Raw genomic sequence first — 19,282 nt, 5'->3', positions numbered from 1 at the left:
ATGAAGAACATTCAAGCCTCAGCATCCAGCCAGGCTTAGCCATGTAGTCCTGCTGAACCACACTCTGAATTGTGTGCTAGACAGTGTAGTACAGTGTTTCTCAAACTTGGGTCTCCAGCTGTTGTTGGACTACAACCCTCTTCACCCCTAGCTAGCAGGACAAGTGGTCAGGGATGATGGGAGTTGTAGTCTAACAACAGCTGGAGACCCAAGCTTGAGAAACACTGGTGTAGTATATGCACACCTGGCTTTTGTGAACTTCCTGGTATACACTTTTGCTCCTAGATCTTGGTTACGGTGATCTATCTTGCCGTAAAAATTGCAACGTGAAAGAGAAATGTGGCCACTGCCATGCATGTCTTGCTTATGAGATAGGGCTACCATAACGCACTATGTTGAACTGCCTCTGAAAAGTGTCCAGAAACTGCAGTTTTTGCACAACCTGGCAGATCCAAATGCTCTGTTTGTGACTTTATGGTTGTCACAGCACAGAGCAGTAACCACAGGGGTGATTGGAGAATGAATGCACAGTTGGTACAGAATTTTTTTAATGATGTTCATAGAGGCTTGTTAAGATCTTGTGTGAGGTTATAAAGGGATTTTTTAAAAAAATATATAACAAGTTTTGATAATGGATGAGTTGTGTTCTCAAGGAAATAATGAATAATGTGGAATTACAAGGCCCAACAGGCCTACTGGCAATGGCTTCATTAGCAAGTCACTTTAAACCATAGTTACCGTAAACATGACTATGGTTCAAAGCAGAACATGCAGGACAAAATCGTGGGTGCTCTGCTCCCTGTCCCCCTCCTGCTGCTGTGTGTGGCTTAGCATTACATCTCAACCTTCCCTCTGAGTTTGTTTTCCCCAAGCAAACCACAAGCAATGAGCCAGAAACAAACCTTGGCTACAGCCACATAGAATATATGCTATACATTGAGTGTTGCTGTGGATTGTTCATATGTGTATTGTGGCTTCATTCCAATTTCTCCTTTTAGGAATGGGTAACTGCTACCGATATCAGAGTAAGCCTTAATCGCCTGAACACCTTTGGAGACGAAGTTTTTAATGATCCCAAAGTTCTCAAGTCTTATTACTATGCCATTTCTGACTTTGCTGTGGGTGGCAGGTGAGTAGGAAACCACATCCAATTATATATTTAATATCTTTAATGAGTGTTTGCTTGGGGCTTCTGACTGCAACCCCCCCCCCCATTTTTATTTGTATGTACACACAGTTAAAGTGATTTTTTGATTTAAAAATGATGACTTAATAAAACATCCGTTACTGAACTTGTGTACTGGCTCAAGGACTATTCCAATATCTATGGTGCATTCTTCAACTTCATTTGCACTAGATTCATGTAACCAGGTCAAGTTATAAAATTCAGTAGTACTTCTCATAATTACTTGGTGTTGTTTACATTTTATGAAAAGTCTCTGCCCATGGTAAAAGAGAGGTTGTCATTAAGTAAAACCCAGACATGAGAACCTACCCCTTTTCAATTGTGTGACCAGTGCAGATGAGAAGCAGGGCAAAGTCTTGCTTTGCTAATTTGGTTGTGTGTTAATTGCAGCTCTGCCTTATGCCTGACTTTGTTTAAGCTGGCAGTTGTCTATATAAGCTTGCCATACAAATACTTAACTTTTCCAACTTGCTCAGAGCACTTTGTATATATTACATCAGTAACTTTCACAACAACCTTCTCAGTTAGGCCAGTATATTTATCTCCATGCATAGATGTGGAAGAAGGAGACAACTGATGCTGAAGAGCTGGTTTGCATAAGGCAAATAAGGTAGAAGTTGGGCTTCTTGGCTCACAATACACTCTTTGAACTTGTAGCCACTAAACTCTGGCTGTTAGAGTAGGTACGTAGAGTACGTATCATTTGTAAACTTTGAAACTGCTTTACACAATTTCATTATGTTTGCTCTCCCAATAAGTTATGTGCTGTGGCATAGTGGGAGCTAGTGCCATTTTTGTTTCATTTCCAATAATATCAGCATCCCTTTTCTGCCTTTGATTCACTTAGATGTGTCAGTGTTCTTCCATCTGTAGAACAATAACACTTCAGGTATCTGAAGAAGTGTGCATGCACATGAGAGCTCATACCAATAACAAACTTAGTTGGTCTCTAAGGTGCTACTGGAAGGGATTTTTAAATTTTGTTTCGACTATGGCAGACCAACACGGCTACCTACCTGTAAATAACACTTCTGTCAGAGTCATGAGGGCAAACCCAGTTGAGTTTTGAAAGCACTTGGGTTGTGTCTAAATCAGTGCTTCTCAAGCTTTTTTCTCTGGGCCACACTGTCAGAATTAAAATTTGCTTGCACCACACCAAATGTTTTTATTGATGAGAAATATGTTGGAAAACAAAAAGACACAACTCCTAACAGTTCTTGATTTATAACAGAACACAACTACTTTATCATATGATCATGTGACACCTAGAAAGTATAAAACAATGCAACTATATAAGAGCACGCATCATTCCTAAAATATAATACTGATTGTCCTTGAATCTTCCTGCCACACTTGCCATTCTCTCCTGCCACACCATTTGAGAGCCACTGGTTTGGGCTTAATGCATAATAACACGGTGGAGCGGATGTGAGAGGGGCACCTGAAAGCTATATTGCAAAAATTATTGCTACTTCTATCCTGGCCTTTCTCCCAAAGGAGCTCAGAGCCGCAAAGGTAGAAATGTTAGAACAGGTCCCTGTTTGCCTGTCTCTGCTGCACGCTTTTCATTGGCAATGTAAAAGGCGATTCCTCAAGGAATATGGAAGCACATTGGGGTCTCTTTCTTTCTTTCTTTTTAAAGAAAAAAAAAGTTTAGAAATTGCTTTCTCACCTACTTCTTGGCTTTAGCCGTCACTTGAGAGTGGTCAGGTGACTGTATTGGTTCATCGTATGTTAAGAAAATTCCACTGCCCTGAGAATCGCTTTCCTTGGGGTGGAGGCGGGAAGGAACAGACCGACCCCAGGAGTTCCTTTGATGTGAGTCAGTCTGGTTGTGTAGGAGGTTTGGACTCTGGTGGGGCACAAGATGTACATTTCTTCCTGAAGTCTTGCTCCTACCACGCAGGTGTAAATGCAACGGCCACGCAAGCGAGTGTGTGAAGAACGAATATGGAAAGCTCTCCTGCAATTGCAAGCACAATACCTTTGGGGTGGACTGTGAAAAGTGCCTCCCTTTTTACAACGACCGGCCTTGGAGAAGAGCAACAGCAGAGAGTGCCAACGAATGTTTGCGTAAGTGTGTTGGGGTTGTTCCTAAATAATCTGGCTTTGTCTAAGAAGCAAAATCTTCCTGCCAGTTATTTCATCACCTCCTACTGTCATGTAGGAGGTAGCCAATTTTAAAGCTCTTTGGAGTGTTCTCTTCCTTTTTCCTCCTGGCAAGATCCAGTCCCTTCCTGTCTCTTGTCATCCTGTATTAATTCAGGAGCTTAGCTTATTTTAAACCCTACCTCAAATGTCTTTGTTTCATATTATCAGTTGGCGTGTGTTGTGTGGTAGAAATGCCTTGGAACCTGCAGAGTGTTGGGTAATTCTTCAGCTCGTATCTCAAGATTCAGACCACACTAGGTGCTATACAGCTTGTTATCTGTGGTTATTGTTGGCACACCTATCTATTTACCCAACTGCAAGATTAGAAATGTATTTCTCATTTATGCATTGTTGATTCAGCATAGTCCTCTGGACTCAACTAATTATCACCAGGAATTGTGTTCTATGGATGAAAATAAATAGATAATCTGTGCCAGGATGACCCAGATTCTGCAGTCACAAGAAAGGAATTCTATAATATGCATGAAATATACAAGCTGATATGCAGGACTCTCACTTTGCATACATTACTCTGCTTCTCCTAGTCCTGGGAAGAGGGCAAGGATCATAGAATTGTAGCGGTGGAAGCAAACCCCAAGGGTCACCTAGTCAAACCCCACAGAAGCCTTGCCCTCTAACTAGTAGAAATCCAGTTCAGCAATCCTTTTGGCTTTTTGAGACTTCCCCCAGGTGTTGTCCACATACTTTAAAGTACATCATTGTAGCCATTAGTACTAGAAAGTGTTTGGTTGTTGGGTTGTTTAAAAAAAATCAAATTTAAAAAAAAACCTGGGAACTCTATTCTGCATGGTCCCTGAGACCTGTTGTTTTTCTGAGTTACTGTGGAGTTTGTGGTATGCATGTGTTCTTTTTTGAAAGGGGAAAAAACCCCAAACCTTAGGGGGAGAAAAGGGAGAAAAATTGGATTTCTTGTCTTTCATTCTGGGTGCAAAGTTCTGATGGGGAGAAAGGTCTAGGGACTTGAGCTTAAACCAGTACAAGGGACTGCTGTCTTCCTAGAAATTGTTGTAACCCTCAGGCTTAAAAAATACCCTAGTCATAGAGTGGGTTAGGTGTACCAAGAAATGGTATTTGTGAGATGTGCCCATCAGAATTAACCTGGTGCCCAGAGCTTTATTCTGGGCAAGGCACCTTACAGTTGTTTCCATAGTGATTGCTTTTCTTGTGGGAAAAGTGCTTACATATGGTACCCGGGTGGTGTTTGGGAGGGGACTGCAGTGTGTGGCAGGCAGATTTATCTTCTATCTGGAATGTGCAGTAGAATAGGATGACAGTGAAGCAGGGAAAAACTGTTGTAAGGAAGCTGACTGAAAACTTGCGTGTGCAATTATTAGTTGTTCTGTGACATCCTTGGAAATCAATTAAGTGGTCATAGAAAGAGGTTTGTTTGTTTTTTTAAAGAGGAGAAAAGTATTGATAAAAGCAGTTTATTTTAATTGCTTGATCTGATACTTACTATATCTTCTTGCTTCTGGAGTTGCAAAGTATTTCTGGCCTTCAGAGATTTTTCATATGGACACAGGTTTGCAATACAATAGAGTTCTGATTACTGATGCAAATGATCTCTCCTGAAGAAACTGGGAAATGTTTGTTTTTGTGGAAATTCTTTCCCTGGGAACCTCGTTCCTTCAAGGTATGATCCAGCACCATGAATTTAGCTGAAACTCAAGTGAAGACTCTCAAATGACCCCCTGAGTCCTATCTTTGGATATAAGTGCATGTTATAAAAACAGCAGCCTCATATCAAGTTCCCCATCTCCTTCCATAATGGGCAGCACATCATTGAGCTGTGCATTTCTCACTCTGTGTCATTGGATGGAATGTTCTCCTCACTGTTGAAATAACAAAATAGTCACCAGTCTTTACAACATAAACCAGTGATGCTCACATGCATCTGTGCTGGAAATCCTGACATCCAAAACATATAAAGAAATTCATTTTTACAGACTGGCTCTTAGAATCAAATGCATTTGCAACAAAGATAAAACACCAAAGGATCACTGAAAATAAACAATGTCTCCTGCAAAAAGAATATCCTCCACATGTAATTGATTGCAACATCCATTGGGCTCCCATCCTGCCCAGAGAAAACCACCTCCATCAAAGTGAGGAGCCACCTGACAAAGAGAACGTATCACTTCAAGCAGAACATCACTTCAAGCAGAACGTATCACTTCAAGCAGAACATCACCTGGGCAGGTCATGCAAAATAATTTATATCATTGAATGCAAAGAAAAGAAAAGAGAAAGAAAGAATGTCATATTCATTATGCAGGTAAAATTACATCCAATCTATGCCTACATTTTAGAAACCACAAATCAGCGATTTTGAACAAAAAAAAAAAGTTGGAGCAACCTGTTGCTATATACACTTTATTTTGCCATGTTGGACTTAATAATTGGCAGAGAGGTGCTGGCAGATCCAACCATGTTAGCAAGAAGGCAGAACTTTTGGATGCACACAGTGGACACATCAGCACTGCATGGCCTCAACCTAGAAGAGATACAAGCAGTGGCAAAATGAAGGCCTTCTGAGCACACCCTAAAACTGCCCTCTTGGAAACAGCCTTCTTTCTGTCAGAGGAACCGATGAAGGCAGACGTTGAAACATTTTGCTATAGGCATTTAAAATGTCTGTTTGGTTTGCCACTGTAATAAATAAGAAACGTGAGAAGGCATTCTCCTTGTAACGACAGATAATAATTGCCTTGCAGCATCTTGCATTTCCCTCTGCCCAGACAGTCAGCGATGGGCCTGCACTTTTTGAATTATGGTGATGCTTCTGGAATTCCCCCATGCTTGTTAGCTGTAGCACAGGCTGTATGGTGCTTCTTTATTCCCTCCCATACATTTGACGGGTGTGGGTATAGCATCTGTGCTACATGGGGACACCACACTCTGGTGAGCATGGATTAGGGTGCACCCAACACAATGGCTTGTGAGGGACGCGGGTGGCGCTGTGGGTTAAACCACTGAGCCTAGGGCTTGCTGATCAGAAGGTCGCCGTTTCAAATCCCCACAACGGGGTGAGCTCCCGTTGCTTGGTCCCAGCTCCTGCCCTCCTAGCAGTTCGAAAGCACATCAAAGTGCAAGTAGATAAATAGGTATCGCTCCAGCGGGAAGGTAAACGGCGTTTTCGTGCGCTGCTCTGGTTCGCCAGAAGCGGCTTAGTCATGTTGGCCACATGACCCGGAAGCTGTACTAGCTGTACTAGTAACGCGAGATGAGCGCCACAACCCCAGAGTCGGACACGACTGGACCTAATGGTCAGGGGTCCCTTTACCTTTACCTAACACAATGGCTTAAATCTTGAAGGCACAATTTAGCCTGCTTCATTGCACGCTAGTGTGCTCTGGCCTCCAGCATTAGAATTGCTAGTTTACTGCATGGAGAGGGAAGGCAATATTTCTTCTTAACTTGCTTCGTATGTATGCTGAAAGTTCCCAGCTGTATATGTGAGTCTGTGAATTGAGTTGAAAGCCTGACGAAACTGGTGTCTGATGGGCTCTTGTTCTGCTCCATGTCCTAGACATGAGCAATTAGGCCTGTCTGTGCTAAGGAAAGCAGAAAGTTTTTCCTCTCCCATTCACATACACAGACACACAGGATGCAGCTGGGGGAGGCTGGTCTCGCTGCTATCTTTCCCTGCAGTTTGCATGCCAGAGAGCAGTGTAAACTGTGTGGGAGGGCTGTGGGAAGGCTAGAAACTGTAGCACAGCTGGAGAGACAGCCGGGTGGAAAATCTAGTACACTCAGCAACCTATCCAGACCCCAGCCCTTTGGGGTGAGGTGGTGGGGAAGGCATGCTCATGGACAACGGCTAATTGCCTCCACCTCCTGGAGCCTCAGGCAAGAGCAAGTGAGCCACAAGGAGAAGCCAAAGTATGGATAGTGCTCTTCTGGTTTGCACCATGGTACCTATGCAGCTCCCCGCGGTTCCTCTGCCTTGGGGTGGTTTTACCCTAAAGCTGCTGAACTGAGGATCAGGCAGCAGCTCAGCCCTGCAACTGCAGGAAGGGTGTGTCAGCTTGACTCCGCTCTGTGGATTGGCAGTTAGTGACCTGGGAGAGTTCAACCCAGGCTTTCTATTTGTGCCCCCTCCCCCTGCCCCCAAGTCTAAGGAATTGCACCCGCACCATTAGCTATTTCCCTCATGTAAGCCAAGACCCGGGCAAAAGGGGGTCTTTAACACAGTGTACGAACCTTAGCAGATTTCTCCTGACGCTCCCACCTGCCTTGATTTGTGCACCAGAAATGGGTCTGTGTAGCACAAAGTTCATAAGCAGAGCACTCCTGCTAAAGTCTCTGCTCTTCAGTTGTTGTTGTTGTTGTGTGTGTGTGTGTGTGTGTGTAAAAGAACATGTTGCCTGTGTTCTCACTTACATGGGAATTGGAGGATAGAGCCAATGTTGCTGGCCCTTTATTTCTTTTTTAGTTCAAAATATGGCTTGGTGTTGTTTTGTTTTTCAAAAAAAAAACAAGAACAGCAGGAAACGAAGCTCTACTACAGCCCAACCTGTGGAATTTTTGGCTCCAGTTCAGAAGCTTCACCAACAACCTCAGCCTCTGCTACTTTTGGTGTCCCCCTGAACTAATATGAAGGAAACCGCAGTGAATTAGCTTTCTGAAAATCACTGAACTTGTTGAGCTTTTATATTCTGTATGGTAAACATGGAATGTTATCTGAGGTCCCAAACTCCCACTCCCATTATCTCCAAACAGGTAGAAACAATTGCTTAATTTTCTCATCTCTTTACTTCTTTACTTCTCCCCAACCTCTTTTCATTTCTAAGCCATTTGGTGGAGCATCTTACTTTACAACTTGGTAGACTTGGTAGCGTTTACTTCTGGATTTGTTGCATGGAGGGTTGGGCAGATGGGAAAGGATTTAGCGGGGAGATGTACTTCAATGGCTTACTAAGCAAGCACACGTTTGTTCCTTACCTCTAGCTTGTAACTGCAATGGCCGGTCCCAGGAGTGCTACTTCGACCCTGAGCTCTACCGTTCCACAGGCCACGGTGGCCACTGCACAGGCTGCTTTGGTAACACTGACGGACCAAACTGCGAGAGGTGTCGGGGAAATTTCTACCGCCTTGGGAGCGAGGAAGCATGCCTGCCGTGTAACTGCAACCCTGTTGGTGAGTGGCAGAGATGATGAAGCTCTTTGTGTTTTTCAGTTGTTAAGCTTCCAAAGGGAGAGAGTTCTTGGCACGCTAACAATTTTAAAAGGTTACCCTTTGTGGGTTTAAACTGTAACAACTAGAATCACATCATGTGTGGAGTGAGCTCTTAAATCAGCTTTATTTTTTAAAAGGTAGGGGCCCTACCAAAATGGTTGTAGCCCTAATGGGTGGGATGTATGTGAGATGGAGAAGAGCCTGTCTGTTGCAAGGATCATGTGGAAGGGGCAAATGGGTGTGGCCACCCAATATCAGTGATGGAGGGGCCCCGTTATGGAAGAGGCAGTCATGTCCCCAAGTGCATCCTGTTGCTTCTTCCAACAGGACTGGAGAGTTAAGCCTCCTTGCTGAGCCTAGTGATTCAAGTTATCTGGAGTGACGGATGAGATTAACCCTCTCCTGGTGTGCCTTGAATTCTCTTTCTTGGTCACAGCTCAGTTGGAAGAGCATGAGACTCTTAATCTCAGGGTCGCACGTTTGAGCCCTATGTTGGGCACAAATCCCTGCATTGCAGGGGGTTGGACTAGATGACCCTCATGGTCCCTTCCAACTCTACAGTTCTATGGTTCTAGAACGGATGAGGTGTGAACAGAGATCTGTACTTGGGCATTAGTAGAATGGTGTTTAAAATGCTAAACAGTGGTTACCCAGATTCACATATTCAATATGATCTGTACAGAATATAATATAGCTTAGGTTTCTAACTCAGACACAGATCTAAGCTGTGTTTATGTGTTTCTCTGTCGGGCTGTGATCAGACTCGAATTTTGCCATTGTGCCAAGTGTAAATGCCAAGTAGGGTTGCAACAATGAAGACTGGTCTTTCAGTCCAGGGCAAATTTAGAAGGCCTGATAAGGAGCATTAAAACCTTGCAGTATATTCCATGACACAACCGGCAGCCAGTGTATATTTAAAGTGTGTGTGTGTGTGTTGATTTAAGATGGCATTTTTGCCTGAGTAATTGTTCCTAAATAATTGCTGGCTTGAAGGAAGACTGTTGACTGTATGTGGTAAAGGTCTTTGTGAGCTTCTTGTTGCTAAATCAATGTTTTGTTTTAATCCTCTTAATGGGTTTTTTTGTGTCAATCTTTTTCTAGCCTAAAGTTGCAGTAACCTCTTGCAATGTTAATTAGAAGTTAGCTTTTTAATGTCCTCCTTGTCTCTTTAAACTACTGATACTTGACCCACTAAAAAACATCACAAATGATCTCAGTGCATCCTGGTTTGGAAGTTAAATGCTTTGAGGTGCCAGTTAACTTCTAGGCCCAATTCAGCAAGCTTTGGCATTCAAAGCCTTTAATGTCAGCAACGCTTATCTGGCACGGGCCGGATCACTCCTGCGGAGATCCTCCATGGGCTGGTTCGGCATGACACTGGAAATCGCGTCTGCGCATGTCCGCAGTGCCGGAAATCGCTTTTGTGCATGCCCAGACGCCAAAAAGCGTGCCTGCACAGAAGCGATTTTCGGCGTCTGGGCATGCGCAAAAGTGATTTCCGGCACAGCAGAAGAGAGTCCCCGCGCCACACTGTGTCAGTGCGCAGTACGCGGGGAATTGCCAAGCGGGTGGCTCAGTTTGGGGGTGGCTCATGGGCCAGTTAAGTGACCCTCATGGGCCGCTTTTGGCCCATGGGCCTTAGGTTGCCAACCTCTGCTTTAATGTAAGAGGCAGCAGCTAGCCTGCTTCCTGTGCTGCCAGGTCCCCAGTCATCAATTTAGAGGGAAAAGATGTGTGGAGATATGCTTCAAGAGAACTTGCCAGCAGGATTATTTAGAGCAGTGTTTTTCAACCTTTTTTGGGCAAAGGCACACTTGTTTCATGAAAAAAATCACGAGGCACACCACCATTAGAAAATGTTAAAAAATGTTAAAAAATTTAACTCTGTGCCTATATTGACTATATATAAAGTAATTTTTCAATTTTTCCCACGGCACACCAGGCAACATCTTGCGGCACACTAGTGTGCCGCGGAACAGTGGTTGAAAAACACTGATTTAGAGTGTGTTATCGAAGTGGGCTTCTTGGGAAGCTGATTGTTGATCTGTATTTTAATGGATTATGACCTATATTATTTCTTAATAATAATAATAATAATTTATTTATACCCCACCCACCTGGCTGGGTTTCCAGATAAAGCCTCTTGCTTATGAAACCCCAAAGCCTATACAGTGGTACCTCGGGTTAGGAACTTAATTCGTTCTGGAAGCAAAGTTCTTAACTCGAGGTACTATTTCTGGGTTAGTGGAGTCTGTAACCTGAAGCGTCTGTAACCCGAGGTACCACTGTATACAGTCGTACCTTGTGTTATAAACGCTGCGTGTTGCGTTTGTCACAGGTTACGAACCTGCCAAACCCAAAAGTACTGGAACAGGTTACTTCTGGGTTCGGCGGTTCGCGCATGCGCAGACGTGTAAAATGACGTCACGCGCATGTGCAGAAGCACCGAAAAGCGTCACGCATATGCGCAGATGCGGTGCTTCAAGTTGCGGACCTTTCAGGTTATGAATGGGGCTCTGGAATGGATCCCGTTCGTAACCAGAGGTACCACTGTAGTTCCTTCAGTATAGGAACTTAAAATGGTTGGGATGAAGCCAATGTGCCCCGCAGTTATGGAATGACCTTCCAGGTTTGGTCTGAGAGCTGACATCTCTCCTAGCCTTTGGGGCAGAGGGGGGATGCCAAGTCTTCTGTGAAAGCTTTTTAGATTGTTGAGTCTGGTGGCAGTATCTGAGTCTGCACTGTACTGCGTCAGAGCCCAGGTGGAAGCTCTTTGACAGAATGCAGCTCTGTACAGAAACAGTCCCTGCCAATAGACAAGGACCACCTTAAAGGAAAAGGCCTGTGCTAGAATTCTTCTTCCTGCCACCTGCTGTCCTTTATTTGAGGAATCTTATTCATGGAGTATTTCATCACTCGAACCCCCACCTGCCACTGGAAGTGGGACAGTCCAGACTCAAGTTGCCACCTCAGTGAAAGCTAGACTTTTGCTTTATGTATTTAATAGGACACGCAGCCCATAGAGAGATGTGATAACACTGTTTTTAAATAAATGAAATTATGTACACAAAGCCCAGGCTATAACTCAGATCAGCAAAAGAGAGCAGGTGGGGGGGGCGGAGTCTGCTGCTTCTTACAATTGACAAGCAAATCATAAGCTGCTTTTAAAACTCCCTCAATTGTAGTGGACAGACAGCTGGATATTGAACTTCTCAAAAACACCATATAGCACAGCTCATGCTCTTTTGCACCACAGAATGTTCAGGATTTTTTTGTGCATGAGCTTAGCCTATTCTGAGCTGTGCCAACAAGAATCTAAATAGTTTGTTTTAAATTGTATTGGAGCAAAAGTTTGTTCTTGCCTAAGTATATGCACCACTGGGTGGGGGGAAACACACACCATATAACTGCCAAGTATTAAATTATGGATGATTGCAGCTTCAATATAAGATAAGTCCTGATTTGAGTGTGTAGATTGGAAACCTTCAGATGGTTAACGCATGTTGCATATTTTACTTCAGATTACTTCATCTAGATAACATTGTTTTAGTCTGGCGCGGAGAGGCTACAGAAACGATATACTATTGTGATTGCCTTTGCCTGTTCTTGGATCCTGGTCCCTCCCTATTGAAGGGCCAAGTTTGAAGAACAAATGGTGCAGTTTTTGTGTTGATTTGCTTTTTAATAGTACCTTGATCTCATTTTGTACACACAGGTTCCCTCAGCACTCAGTGTGACAACTATGGGCGGTGCAGCTGTAAACCTGGTGTGATGGGCGACAAATGTGATAGGTGCCAGCCCGGCTTCCACTCTCTCACAGAGGCCGGTTGCAGGTAAAAGTTGACTGACCCTAGATCAATATATAGATGAAAGTAGTGGCTGTGACAGAAAATGTGCAACAGGGATGAGGAACCACTTGCTGTTGCTGGGCTACAGCTCTCATCATTCCTGACACTGGCCATGGTGGCTGGGGGCTGATGAGAGTTGTGGCCCATCCATATCTGCAGGGCCTCAGGTCCCCTTCCTGATACATTACCTGGAAACTTGGTTTCCTTGTTCTCCTCAGTGCTCTGACCGGACTTCTTGGCTTCTCTTCCAGGCGGTGTTCTTGCAATCCTGCTGGCAGTATGGACGAGTGCAACATGGACACAGGGCGTTGTACCTGCAGAGACAATGCTGAGGGCTTCAACTGTGAAAGGTAGTGTGGTTTGCATTACGTCACAGGATTTGGAATGTGGGATTTGACCCATTTGTTGCGCCTTGCATTTCTGCCCTTTGTAGGGCTCAGAGCAGCGTACCCTTTTTTATCCTTACAAAAAATCCATGATGCAGATCAAGCTTGAGAGATGGCGGCTTTTTGAAAGGCTTCCTAATGAATCAGATGGTTGAGAGCAGCTCCTGACGTTTCAGTCCGGTTCTCGCAAACAGCAGGTGTGCTGGGATTGAGTGGAAAGATTTCACTTGAGAATGTCGGGCTCAGTTTTTGTTGGGGGAGATGGAAGAGAAATTTTGGCAATTGAGAATGAAATTTGTAGGGATCCACTTGGTAGCAGTGGCTTTCTTTTTTTCTTCTCAACTTGCAGCAGTTCTTCTGCTGTTAGTGAGAACAAGCCCTTTAGGGCTCAGTCACATTTGTTGTGGAATGCACTGTTGTTATCCTAGCAAAAGTGCAGGGTGAATTTGATGATCTGTGACAGGTGCATGTCTTTAGACACCCCCTTGTATACTTGTGCAGAGGTTGGGTCGCAGCTCTCCAACAGAACGTGGATATACCCATGGAAATAGCAATTGCCGTATAAAGTGAGGAATTAGAGTTCAGCTTTTCCTGGTCAAAGACCAGCATCTATCTGTTGCACCACAGAAGAAAGACAATCTCTAGCAATACTTTTCCAGGTTGCTGGCTGTTACTTTACCAGAGTGGAAGACTTCCTCAGATTTAGTGTGAAGTTCTGCTGCAAAGTGGTCTAGCATGACTGTATGAAATATTGTGGATGCAGCTCTGTGGCCCAATTAAATGAAACTCTTAAAGATGTGAAGGCAGAAGATCAATGTGGGAGATGGATTAGAAGTGCTCAGTGGTTTTTATTTTATTTTAGGTGTAAACCTGGCTTTTTTAACCTGGATCCTGCCAATCCAAGGGGATGCACTCCCTGCTTTTGTTTTGGGCACTCATCTGTCTGTACCAATGCCATTGGATACAGCACCTACCGAATCACCTCCAGCTTTCAGTTTGGTAAGTGCAAGTTTCAATCTAACTTGAACAACACCTGCCCTTTACCTTAAAAGCTTTAACATTTTCTTTTCACAAGGCACAGAATACTGTAATATGGTTTGTCTTCCAGAAAATATAAATTAAATTAAATTATAAAATGATAAGGTTACATCAAGCAAAGCATAGGCTATGCAGCAAATTAGTCTGGCAGTGCTTAAGTTCCAGTTTCCTTTTGTGGCTTTCAGGAGAGGAGGACTGGCACGCAGAACAGCGAGATGGCTCTGAAATTTCAGTTCAGTGGATTAGTGAGACTCAAGAAATATCTGTGATCTCAGAAACTCCCTTTCCCATCTACTTCATTGCACCAGGTATATAACAAGAGTGGCATGGTTATTTGCGTGGACCGGTAGCGTGCTAATATTTACAACTAAACTCTCTGCCTTTACTCTCTGCAACTTTGTTGCTTCCCTTTCAGGCAAGTTCCTTGGGAATCAAATCTTGAGTTACGGCCAAAACGTGACATTCTCTTTTCGGGTCGATAGGCGGGACACACGCCTTTCTGCGGAGGACATAGTGCTTGAAGGCGCTGGCCTGAGAGTATCCGTACCTCTGATTGCTCAAGGCAACTCCTATCCCAGTGAGAGCACCCTGAAGTATGCCTTCAGGTGAGGGCAGGTGTATTTGTGTTTTTCTAATCTGGGGAAGTTCAAGGATGATTGAAGGAGCAGCAAACGGCTATAACCAGAATCTAACACAGCACAAATGTTTCTTTAAAGAGATTGCAGTTTCGGATTGGAATTCTAGCTGTGGCCAGCTATGGGTGAATACCCGCTTAGCTTGAATCTTTGATAAATGCTGCCTGCAAAAACTCTGGGACCAGTGGGATTGTGTTTTTTCAACAATTTGAAGTTGGCCCATAATTATTGTGCATGCATGTCTCCATTCTAGATGTAGACATTTTATCCCCAATGCCACTTGGTAGTTGTAATGCAAGCGAAGGCAGTATACTGGATATTAAGAGGGGTTTTTCCTTGTATCTGAGAGGATGAAGAATACCTCTTTTAATACAGCTCTATGCAGCGTTTTTTTAAAAAGTAATTTGTATTAAAAATAATGCTAATTTAAAAATGTCTGCTGCCAATTTAATTATGCAGTAGAAGCTGGAACAAAACATGCAGAATAGACCTGTATTGTGTGCATCGTTCCCCCTCAGGTTGGACGCTTTGCTGCGAAGTCACACGCTAACATGTTTTTAAACATACCTGTTACAACTTGACAGTGGTGCCTATTTGAATGAGATGATGGAGGGACAGTGGGCTGCATGGCAGCTGCTGTGTGACACCTTTGGGTTTGAATGGCTCTGGAAATGGGCAGGCTAGAGTGAGTGCGACCTTCAAGCACTGCTGGCACGCCAATGCCAGGTGGAGGGCAAAGATTGGGAAGTTGCTCCAGAACCTGGTGGGATGGAAAGGAAGAAACAAAGAAAAGTGCCTAACCCTTTGCACTAATCCCTGGGTAGAGGCAAGTGTCCCCCCCCAAAAAATAATAATAATACAGCAACATCACACAGTTTCTTGAGTTGTCCTGAAGAAGGGGAATGACTAATCTCACAAGTGAATGCTTAGGGGTTTAAAAGTGATGCATGTTTCTTCCCTGTTAGACTCCATGAAGCTGCAGATTATCCATGGAGACCTTCTCTTACCCCGTTTGAGTTCCAGAAGCTTCTGCACAACTTAACAGCAATCAAGATCCGTGGGACCTACAGTGAGAGGAGTAAGTTGCCACAGTAGTTGGATGACCAGACCAAATGGGTGTCAAGCACGTTAGGAAAGGAAATAGGCCAGAGACTGGGAATTTCAAGCCTTCCAGATATTGTGGGACTGCAGCCTCTGCTGTCCCTGAGAACTGGGCATGCTGACTGGGGCGGATGGGAGTTTGAGTCCAACTGCATCTGATGGGACACAAGTTTCTCATCCCTGGAATATTATCATTCAACTATTGTTGGATGATGGTAAATGTTGTAGATTTGCTAAATTGTGGATATTTTACAGTAATGTTTAAGTTTAGAAGAGGGCCAGAGGAAAATTCTTAACATTTTCCAGTAAATCTCAGAGCTGAAGGAGCAGTTATAATAAATGTCCAAATGCTGTTGTCAGTGACCAGCAAATGACATTTTCCTGAGATAAAGCAGAATTTAACAGATCATCATGATTTAGCCAACACCTCCCTGCTTTCCCATTAACCACCTAACAGAAGATGCCCATAACATAAAGCTATGTTGATACAATGCAGAAAGCATCTGCTAAATATGTGTAAAATGTATGGAATTTGCAGGAGCATTGGTAAGTTGTGTATGCTTTGGTGACTAGCTTTACTGAAAGGGGGGAGGGAGAAATGCAGGAAAATTGTGGTGTAATTAACATTCCTTTCATTGCAAACATGCAGGGACACCTAGGACTGTGGCGGAAGTCAGAGTTCGCTACCCAAAATGTAAACATCCTTCCATCAAAAGATAGTTCCATAAAATTGTTTTATATATGAGGTAGAGCCCTTCCTAAGGGCAGTTTCTAGGGCGGGGGTCGGGAAGGCGCGGCTCCGGAGCCGCATGTGGCTCTTTTAGAGCTTTGCCGCGGCTCCGGGGCGGGGAAATGGTGGGGGGCGCTGCGCCTGTGGCCCGCCTGCGCCCCCCTGCCTGGCTTTTGGGATCGGCAGCAGGGCGCGGAGTGGTGGAGAAAGCAGCATCCCGGCTGCTTTCTCCACTCTGCGCCCTCCCGCCGATCTCAAAAGCAGGCTTTTGGGATCGGCAGCAGGGCGCGGGGTGGAGAAAGCAGCCGGGATGCTGCTTTCTCCACCACCCCACGCCCTGTGCTCATCCCGCTTGCTTTGAAGGGAGCTGGGGACAGGGGTGAAAGCTCACCCCTCCTCCCCAGCTCCATTCAAAGCAAGCGGGGATGAGCCGTTGTGAAGGGGTGCATGGTGCCCCTTCAGAGCGGCTTATCCCCGTTTTTTTAAAGGGAGCCTGGGAGAACACCCATACACCCCTGTACACACACGCACACACCTTGACTTGATTCAACACACATACACACCCCCTGAGTTTATTCAACACCCCCTTTATTTGATTCAAAACAAACACACACACACACACCCCTACATGCACACCTTGACTTCATTCAACACCCAGGAGAGCAAGCCCAAGCTTGCTCAGAATACGAGAGGGTTTTGTATTTGGGGCATCAAAAGCAGCAAAGCATACATGCATTTGGGACCATATGGGGTGCATCTCTCTCCCCTCATTAGAGAATAATAACTGGGACTAGCCATCAAAAGTCACAGATCAGACATGCTCATATTTTTCATTGATATAGCAGCTATAGCAGCTGACTGCACGATCCTGTATATATAGCATTAAGATAAGAAACAATATATGCAGTGTTATATTTGTTTTAAATGTCGCAATGGTTTTGCGGCTCCCAGGTTTTTTTTTTCCCTTTGGAAATGGGTCCAAGTGGCTCTTTTTGTCTTAAAGGTTGCAGACCCCTGTTCTAGGGCATGGCTTTCAGCAACGAGCCAGTTAGAAGAGCTCTAGGGTTTTGCTGGGAGGTCTCGCAATAAATGTTTATAAAGGATGGATTAAAAGTTAGGCTGGGCCAAGAGATCAGCCAGTCCATCTGTGAAGGGGCGGTAGCTGTGGCGGGCTCTTTCCTGACCATATAAGCCGAAGGAATGGTGTGTGCAAATACATTTTATGGTAGTGAAAGCTGCATTCTTTACCCACTCCCATGCTTTTACAAGGAGGATTTTTGGCAAGTTGCCATCTCTGCTTGCCTGTTAGCTCTGCTGTGCAAAGGCATCTCCCCGCTTTGGTTTCTCAGCATCACATGGAGGCCCAGGGCAGATGCAGTGCTGGTTCCCTGAGCACCTTCACTTGCAAGTCAGGAGCCAGCCTCAGAGACACACCTTCCCTCCTGCCATCTCTGGAGCAGTTCCATTTGCCACCATTAACTATGGTTTCATGTTACATGTGCCTGCTTGCAAATCAGGAACCAGAGAATCAAAGCTATGGTTTTGAGCAGATTTGTGAAGCATAGATGTGAGGGACCTTTGCATCACATCTAATGCAAAATGATAACTCACACAAAGCAGGATAGGAGCCAAAACTGGTCTAGGGGGTGCAGGAGGAAGTGGGATGGAGTGTTTGTTCCTGACCCATGGTGCAGTTGGTAGCAAACAAGTTCTTTTTTCCTGCACATTACATAATTGGTCCTTTGTGCTCATAAGATTTGCCAACCCCCTGGACTGTATCAGGAGTGGATTCATATCACAGAGCCTGAATGGTATTGAAGAGGGATCTAGTCCAGTTCCCTTTCCTAAATCAAGAGCCTACGCAGACTAATGCATTTGAGTGGCACAAACAGAGTGCAAGTGACTGTGCACTGCAGCCACTTTTAATTCAGCTGGTTGAAGTAAATAAAGCTTAGTTGTAGGCTGCCCAGAATGGCTGGGGAAACCCAGCCAGATGGGTGGGTTGTTGTTGTTGTTGTTGTTGTTGTTGTCATGCTGTGTAGGCCCCATTCTTATGGCTGCTAGTCAGATTCACCTGGGAGAAAAAATATTTCCTGGCCTTAAATATGATCGTCATTTAGACTCTCCAAGAATGAGCTAAAACTCCACCTACAGAGGACTCACAGAATCAGATTTTTAAAAAATGTTTTACACACAAACACAGCGCATCAGTAAAAAAATATTAAAATACCTCTATTGAAGGTTTATAGTTCAACTTGAGACTCGGCTACATTAGTAAAGAAAAAGCGTTATATATGCGTTATAACACTGTGCCACCAGATGGCACTGTAGAGTCCTGTCTTTCCCATAATAAAGTTTACAATGTGTTTTCCTGAAACACGTTTTTTGATGTGTCTGGAACAGGCACCCCCAAACTCAGCCCTCCAGGTGTTTTGGGACTACAACTCCCATCATCCCTAGCTAACAGGACCAGGGATGATGGGAGTTGTAGCCCCAAAATACCTGGAGGGCTAAGTTTGCCTATGCCTGGTCTAGAACCAGCCTTGCAGTACACAAAATGTATAATTTGAAATGGATATCTTAATGAATTAGAAAGTTTTTTTAAAAAAACCCAAAACCTAATAATTTGATTTATTTATATGCCATCTTCTAAGCAGAAACACATGGAAGATAATTTTGTTGACATTTAAACTATATGTTCACCTAGTGCAGTGGTGCTGCTAATAGTTGCGGTCATTTCTAATCCCTCATAGGAAGGTTTGTAAAACAACCAAGGAATTAAGAATTGACTACGGGAGTTAAAGGTGTGGTGAAGGTAGGAACAGAATTTGCTGGTGGGGAAGTTGAGAGGGTGGAGCTGGCTCCTTCCCTCCTCACTCTCAACCCACACTAGTCCTGACCAGGGCCTTAGAGAGAAGGTCACCCAGAGGGTCACACCTGTGAGGCTCACAACATGTCAACTTGTGTTTTGTCTTGGACAGGATTCAGGTTCTTTGCTTCCAAAGCTG

At 44.3% G+C, this 19,282-nt stretch overlaps 1 protein-coding gene across 1 annotated transcript in view; it reads left to right on the top strand.

Annotated features, from left to right (window-relative positions):
- Positions 1 to 19,282, top strand: part of LOC117047844 (laminin subunit gamma-1-like) — a 123,165-nt gene that overhangs the window by 74,534 nt on the left and 29,349 nt on the right. Inside the window, exons 3-11 of the mRNA XM_033151069.1 lie at positions 999 to 1,129; positions 3,093 to 3,259; positions 8,309 to 8,497; positions 12,252 to 12,369; positions 12,636 to 12,734; positions 13,633 to 13,769; positions 13,994 to 14,116; positions 14,224 to 14,413; positions 15,409 to 15,521. Coding sequence (XP_033006960.1) covers positions 999 to 1,129; positions 3,093 to 3,259; positions 8,309 to 8,497; positions 12,252 to 12,369; positions 12,636 to 12,734; positions 13,633 to 13,769; positions 13,994 to 14,116; positions 14,224 to 14,413; positions 15,409 to 15,521 — 1,267 coding nt within the window. The remainder of the gene's footprint in view (positions 1 to 998; positions 1,130 to 3,092; positions 3,260 to 8,308; positions 8,498 to 12,251; positions 12,370 to 12,635; positions 12,735 to 13,632; positions 13,770 to 13,993; positions 14,117 to 14,223; positions 14,414 to 15,408; positions 15,522 to 19,282) is intronic.

This window comes from Lacerta agilis, chromosome 6 (assembly GCF_009819535.1).
Source record: "Lacerta agilis isolate rLacAgi1 chromosome 6, rLacAgi1.pri, whole genome shotgun sequence".
Lineage (NCBI taxonomy): Eukaryota > Metazoa > Chordata > Lepidosauria > Squamata > Lacertidae > Lacerta > Lacerta agilis.
This window is presented reverse-complemented; position numbering and strand designations above follow the sequence as displayed.